The sequence below is a fragment of the Saccostrea echinata genome, unplaced genomic scaffold (assembly GCF_033153115.1).
Source record: "Saccostrea echinata isolate AGI-Se365-2 ecotype Australia unplaced genomic scaffold, CSIRO_AGI_Sech_v1 ptg000033l, whole genome shotgun sequence".
Lineage (NCBI taxonomy): Eukaryota > Metazoa > Mollusca > Bivalvia > Ostreida > Ostreidae > Saccostrea > Saccostrea echinata.
Window position 1 is genome coordinate 35916979 of NW_026889782.1, and position 7667 is coordinate 35924645.

General features: G+C 33.5%; 1 protein-coding gene across 1 annotated transcript; it reads left to right on the forward strand.

The window, feature by feature from the left end:
* The first annotated feature begins 1956 nt into the window (after nt 1-1956).
* LOC133198496 (fibroleukin-like) lies at nt 1957-7438 on the forward strand. Its single transcript, XM_061334580.1, has 5 exons — nt 1957-1975; nt 2395-2531; nt 6582-6643; nt 6926-6963; nt 7179-7438. Exons 1-5 carry the CDS (start codon nt 1957-1959, stop codon nt 7436-7438), a joined length of 516 nt encoding a protein of 171 aa, XP_061190564.1.
* The last annotated feature ends 229 nt before the right edge of the window (nt 7439-7667 follow it).

Consider the following 7667-nt stretch of genomic DNA (forward strand, 5'->3'; position numbering starts at 1 on the left):
GAAGGAATTCAATTAGGCGAAACAGAAATAAACAAAACATCAACGAAGTTTTCTTTGTAATTACGATAGAAAATACAAATATTTATACAGCTTCACATCTGTGTGAAACTGCAAAGTTGCATGGATCATTCAGTATCACTATATCATAAATATCGTATATATTTGGTATTGGTGCAATGAGTAGCATCAGTAACAGGTATTTTAATTTATTTAGAATTAGATATATATATACCAAAAAAGTAAAATTTTCTATAATTTCCTGAATAAAAAAATGGTTTGGTGGATGTCAATTTTTTCGTCATAAAATAAAAGATTTATAAATTATGTCATGATAACTCAGATGTGCTTCTATCACTCCTGGAAATTATTTAGATATGATCAATATATCATTCAGAATCGGAGAACTGTGGAATATTAACTGTAACATCTTAATACTTATGAGAATTATTAGGAAAAATAAACATCAGAACTGTCGGATTCAGACGGATATGATGATCACTTGTTGCTTATTTATGCAAATTGTTATTTCTGAAGATGAATAAATATATAAATATGTATTTGTACATTCTAAAATCAAAACTGTCGATATGGACATGAACAACATTACCTATTTAAGACCTCATTTTGGAATATTATGTTTTTGTTTGTTTTTGTTAATAAATAAACCGAATGCATTTATATTAATTTAGGAATGAATTTTATAACTACCACAAAAAAGCGTAAACTGTTTCAACCCAGGTTATACCGTATACCTTTGGGTAGCTATTAATTTCATTTCTTATAATTTAACATTCTACCATCAAGTGAAGGAAAAAGAGACAATTTCACGTCAAATTTGACACTAAATTGTACAAATTTTAAATGAAACGTCAAGCGGATTGATACGTTTTTGACGCTAGTCATTGTGAGGAAGGCAACCCAGTTTATACAATATTAAAAAAAATGAGCCAATCAAAAAGTGTGTTACAACCAGAATTAAATTATTGAAAGTTAACTTCTTTCAAAAATCTGGATTATTGTAAAAGCGAAGAAAATGTTTCTTACTAAAGTTTTGATTTTTTTTTTTCATTATCTTCATTATGTCAGATTACGATTGCTTAATTTGAAGTAGAAATGAATCGTTGAAATATGGAAGGAGAAAGGGAGTTTATTTGTGTATCTCATATGACCTTATATTCTTAATTTGGGTTGTGACAAAGGTAAATAACTTGATGTCAAGAAGATTTCATTTCTACGCAAATATTTTTTTCTTCCCTAGATGATATGGTCTTTATACGAACATATTGTAAGAATTAAATATCGACTGTTAATTGAAGTAGAGTGTATGATGCCAGAGATATTGTTCTTTTTTGGTATTTTCACAAATTGTCGATCTATAAAAGGATTCACGCTTCTATGTAATGATGAATCAATCAATATCATTCGTATACCAGAAGCCAATCACCGCATCTGCAAGTCTAAGTATTTAATTTCAACGTCAATTTACTTCAAGACAACCTAATTATTTTGCCTCAACTATGAATGAAAGGGGGGGTAAAGAAACAACTAAAAAAAAATATAATAAGAATTATATCAAGCAAATTATATCACGTCTTTCTCGTTGGATGTCTCACTAGATTTCTAAGATATCAATCAACTGTATGGATAATCAAAAGGAATTTAAAAAGTCATCACAGTAGAATGATTCGAAAATCTTCTTCAAAAAAACCGTTTTTTTTTAAGATCAATCACAGAGTTTAACTTATATACCTGATTTTAAAAATCTTAATTCGTAATTCTCCATCAGTGAGGTCGCCCGCGTGGCGCAGTGGTTAGAGCGTTTGCTCTAGAGTCGCGAAGTAAGGAGTTGATCCTTACGTTGCAGGTTCGAATTCCGCTGTGGGACGTGGAGACCGGTCCTTCGGATGAGACCGTACAAACCGAGGTCCCGTGTCGCAGTAGGTGCTGGGACGAAAAATGACACTGCTCAATGGCCGTAAGTGCCGAGTATAGGACAAAATTTGCAGCTCTCCACCGGTAAGTGATGGCGTCTCCATATGAGTGAAAAATTCTCGAGAGGGACGTTAAACAACATACAATCAATCTCCATCTGTGACACAAAAGAGTCAGAGGAATGCACTTCAAGCTAGTATCTTGCAATAACTGCTTTGATAGATGAGATGGGAACCCTGCGTCATGGACTACTAAGCATTCTCTTTAACTCGGTATTTTTTCAAAAAGAAATTTTAGATTAAACCAAAATAATTTCAGGTAATGAAGAACAGTTAAACATAATCTACATTGTAGTTTACAACTTAACTTCAGCGATTAACCCTAATTCATTTTTCAGGTATAACCTCTCACTACCTGCATATACACATCATATGATTTCATTAATTTTTTTTTCTGCTTTAGTTATTCCAATAGACTGTAAAGATTTTCGTGCAGATGGTCACACTAATTCAGGGGTGTATGAAATCTATCCCTATGGCGCCATTACCAGTCCTATCAGATTTTACTGCGACATGGAGACAATGGACGGAGGATGGACGGTATGTTATATGTTTTAAAATTAGGGTGCATTATTTATATTCAGTTTTTCCATTGTTCAAATTAATATTGGATGAAAAACAATATGAACATTTTTAGTTTATATCATAACATATTGATTATACAATTGTTCAAAACAATAAATTTGTAATGATATACATGTAAATTTTTAAAGGCAATCAAAAAAACGTGTGGATGTATCTTTGAGTTTTGACAGGACCTGGACGGAATACAAAAATGGTTTTGGTCGAGCGGAGCAGGATGTCTGGGTTGGTATGTGTAACTCGCTTTCAAATAGTAACTTTCCACCTCTTCAAATTTAAGAAAATTTCTTTGTGACAGATAAAAAAAAATAAAGCGTATCAAAGACCTGATTTTAAGACTGGGTAATAATATTTTCGAGTTCACTAACTTATCGTGCATAATTTAAATCTTACATAAAAAGAAAAAGAAATGATAGGGAGAGGATTAAGTCACTCAGTGGGAGGGTCTTTGAAAGAGACAAAATTTGACATCAATGTCTACAGCTTAGGGAAAATAATTTCATTTTTTAAGAAGATATATTCATATTCAAAATAGAATTCTTGATATTTTAATGGACTTTACAGTTGATTTCCAATATGCCTTAATGCAGGAAATGACGTTATCCATCAATTAACGAAAGAAAACAACTCATTCCTTTATATGTCCATCACTCTCCAGAATGGTACAAGCTTGTTTGAAAAGTACGATCGATTTTCTGTCTCCACTGAAACAAAGAAATATCAACTTTTCTTGCAGGACCTGCCACGGGAACCTTAGGTAAGTTTATTCTTGAAATTGGGTTCAAATCAAGTACACCATCATATACTTCTTTGCATAGAAAGTTCATTAAGTTGTTGAAAAAGGAGACAATGATGCATTTTTTTCTAATACTCTGTAAACGCCTTTGATTCCACGTTAATTAAACGTTTAATATTTTACAATATCGTTTGTAGGTACAATTCGCAAATTCCGCGGACATTGAATTTTCATTGTTAAGTTTTTTTGCTTGGTTGCTTAACGTTCCTCTAGAGAATATTTCAATCATACATACGGTGCGGTGCAGGGCTGCAAATTTATACCTATGCTCTGCACTCAGGGCCATTGAGTAGTGAGGGATCTTTTTCGTCCGAACACATACTGCGACACGAGACCTCGGTTTATACGGTCTTATCTGGAGGACCGGTCTCCACGTCTCACAGTAGATTCGAACCTGCGACGTACTGATCAGCTTTTTACACTACATCTCTAGAGCAGACGCTCTAACACTGCGCCACGAGGGCGGCAATCATTGTTCAGTAATTGATATTTAAAATTACAAATCCTAAAAACAAAGAAAAATATTTGTAACTAGCATAGTTACCAGTAATAATCCCTTGATCTGCCATGGTTATTTAGCTTGGGTTTCTTTATGATTTTCAATAATTCACATTTTTTAATTGTTATGGAATAGGAAGTTTACAGCGCGTATTTGATATATAATGTTGACATGTTCGCGAGAATTGGTTGTTCGAAGAAAACAATTTGATCGGGAACATTCAAATTCAAAACATCTCAACGCATTCCATTTTCTTAATACCTATTATATATTAAATAAAAAATCTAATATTTTAGACCGTTTACAGGTATATAATGTATATAATGCAGACAGGAATATTCTGAAAAGAATTGCATTTATTACACGAACGGCCCGCCGTATTGCTATGTTGTGACGCGCAATAACCTAGAAGCTGATTGGTCTTGAGAGTTCGCCTCGCTCCAACATTTGAATACTTCCATTCATGTTCAGCAGTTCAGTTCAGGAAATATATGTTTATAATGAAAAAAAAACAATGATCGCTACTGAGAATTATCTTACTATTATTGTATGAGTTCTTAATATATGAAGTCAAAAGCGGTGGTATCGTGTTCAGTTTACATACCTTCAAAGGAATTTCGGGTTAAAAAGGTAAGCGTGATTTTAACATTCTTCACACCGAAGAAAGAACTAATGATCATTTTTTGAACGAAAAAAAAAACATATATGTTTCAATAATTTTATCATTTTCAACTTTACGGCTTAGAAGTTCCGAACCAGTGTCACCGGGACAGAAATATGTAGACAAGATATCATCTCGCTGTGTGATTCGGTCAGGCCATGACCTATGACCCCCAAATAAGTTCATACAGAATTGAACGTATTTTTTCTTCAATAGGTTCATCTAAGAAAAATATTTGCAAATGTAAATAAATGTATATAATTTCTTACCTTGTTATCATTTTGAATGATTTGCTTCGAACTGCATTTTATCCCATGTTTACCCCTTTATCCCCTGGATATGACTCATTGGATATTTTTTTCATATTCCACAGTTAAGTGCAGTTGTGACGTCACAATGGTTTTTGCGTTAGAGTGATGAAGTAGAGTGATGGAGTCCTGTATAAAACAGTGTAAAACATTCGTTGTGAAGTATTAAACATGGGATAAAAAGAATCTCCTGTGATTTGTAGTTGGATATGATTTTTATCCAATTCGTTGTGTGTTTTTATTCCCTCGCCAAGGCTCGGGGATAAAAAACACACAACTCGTTGGATAAAAATCATATCCAACTACAAATCATGGGAGATCCTACAATTATACATTTTAAAGGCACGGTCTTTAACAGATTTGATTTTTCACATATCCATTTTCATAATATTTCCAGTGACCTTAACCACAAAAAATATATTTTTTATCATACTTCAGAAGTTTAAAACGCCTGGGGTTTATTATAACATTAGAAAGGGTGCTACATGTATATTAAATATCATTATTATTTTATTTTTATATACTATCTCTCTTTACATATGACATGAGAAGTCGTCATCTGTCTATGTATATTAAATATCATTATTATTTTATTTTTATATACTATCTCTCTTTACATATGACATGAGAAGCCGTCATCTGTCTATGTTTTACTTCAGTATTATTGACAATAAGATTAATGTGATATTGATTGATTGATTTTATGTTGTTTATCGTCCCATTTAAAAAAACAAAAATTCACCCATACAGAGACGTCACCATATACCGGTGAAGGGCTTCAAATTTTGACCTTTACTCGGCACTCAGGGTCATTGAGCAATAAGGGCTCTTTATCGTGCCAACGCCAGGCGTGACACGGGGCCTCGGTTTTTAAGATCTCATCCGAAAAACCCGCAACTTTCACTTCAAAGTGCCGAGCGCATGGCGAAGGAACAGTTGCTACCCATTTTTTATCGACTTAGGTCAATCGCGACCGAGATATAAACTCACGACCTCCCGATCACGAGGCGAGTGCTCTACCGACTGAGCTACCGTGAACGGTAATTAATGTGATTTATTTGCATAATCTCTGTTTTCTCCCACTATGAAACTGCACTCATCAGTTGCGTTCCCAGCACTATATTTACATTTGCTATGTTTTTTCTACTAAGCTAACTGTGAAATTGATTTGAATGCCATTTTCGTGTACGCTCACGCGTAGAAATATGCACGGTGAAACTCGCGTTTAAGTGATGTCACAATGAGCTACAGAGACGTTAATAAAAATGTAACGATATAGGGCAGCGAACAATTCAAACATTGAGTGTATTTTGGGTGCTTTGTAACATGTAATATGTAAATATAAGGAATGCAAGCGCGCTTCATGAAATATACCTACGTGACAAGTCTATGTGATTTACACACCAATAACTCACACAAAACTTAAAAACATTCCTTAAATGAACGCAACTTCTGCTATAAATGCAGTTCGTTTCTCACACTGGCAAAGTAGCAGTAGTATATATATGAAATATTGTGCAAAAGGAATATTTTTTTTTTAGTTTTTTAATGAAATCTTCTGGGGAAAAAATAAATTTAAAATGACTAAAATTTCTGATTCAGGTGTATTTTATATTTTTTTTTGTTTGTGTGTGTGTGTGTGTGTGTGTGTGTGTGTGTGTGTGTTTAATTGTATAATGAAACTTTCTACAAATTAAACAGAGCTCTATATCTTTAATTTATTTGTTCCTTTTAACTAATGTAGCTACAAAGAACGATAACTCTTCACGCTAGGATGTTTTTACGTTCAGACAAGGCAAAATTTCTGTATGTAATATATCTATTTCAAGAACGATTTTAACTCTTAAAAAGAATTTTAAAAACTTACGAAGCATAAGAAAAACATTCTTAAGTTAAAATCAATATAAAGAATTCTCTTTTTTCATATTATTATTATTATTAATTTTTCTCATAGAGTTTTGATGACGTCTTGACGAGTCACAAAAGCATCAAAACAAAAATTTACGAGAATTTGAAGACGGCGCGGTTTGTATACCATATATATTGTATGTGATTTATTGGAGATAAATTGGATTTATTATTAATCAGGTTTACAGATTTTATTGTCATGTTTTTCTTCACTGGAGGTAATCACCCTTACCCTTATGCAGGCCAAGATTTCCTCTGATATTCTTGACATTACAGATTGCAAATATAAGTAATTAACAACGATTATTCAGTGCAAGCGCGCATCATGGAATATGCCAGCAGAACAATTGCTATTCATAACGCCATGTTCACTGAATAACATTGTTTATTTCTTAAATGAACCAGTTTTGTCTGTGATTTATTTTCGTTACAGGAGACAGCATGTTAAACACTGGGAATGCTAACTTTGATCTGTCAGGGATATACTTCAGTACACCAGACAGAGACCACGACAGATGGGGAGGTGGGGGTAGTTGTGCTGCTGGTAATTGGGGAGGCTGGTGGTTTAACTTATTTCGCTTGTTTTCCCTCAACGGTCCCTGGTATCCTGAGTCCTGGACTTATCCTTGGTATCCTAAAATCACATCCGGTGATTCTGTGAGGGAGACAATGATGTTGGTCAAACGTCACTAGGTAAACAACATTAAATGTTAATATCGCTGTCTACTAAGAGAGAAAAAAACTGACATTCCCATATTTTACAGACAATGTTAGACAATTATTGACACTGTACTATATCTATTGAAGAACTCAATGTCCTTTTTGTTGCCTGTGCTAATAAACTTAAAATAGTGCTGATAAACTTAGACAATTACTGATCCGAGGTGTGTTCAGCAAAGCGAGCGCTCATTGTACAGTCGCT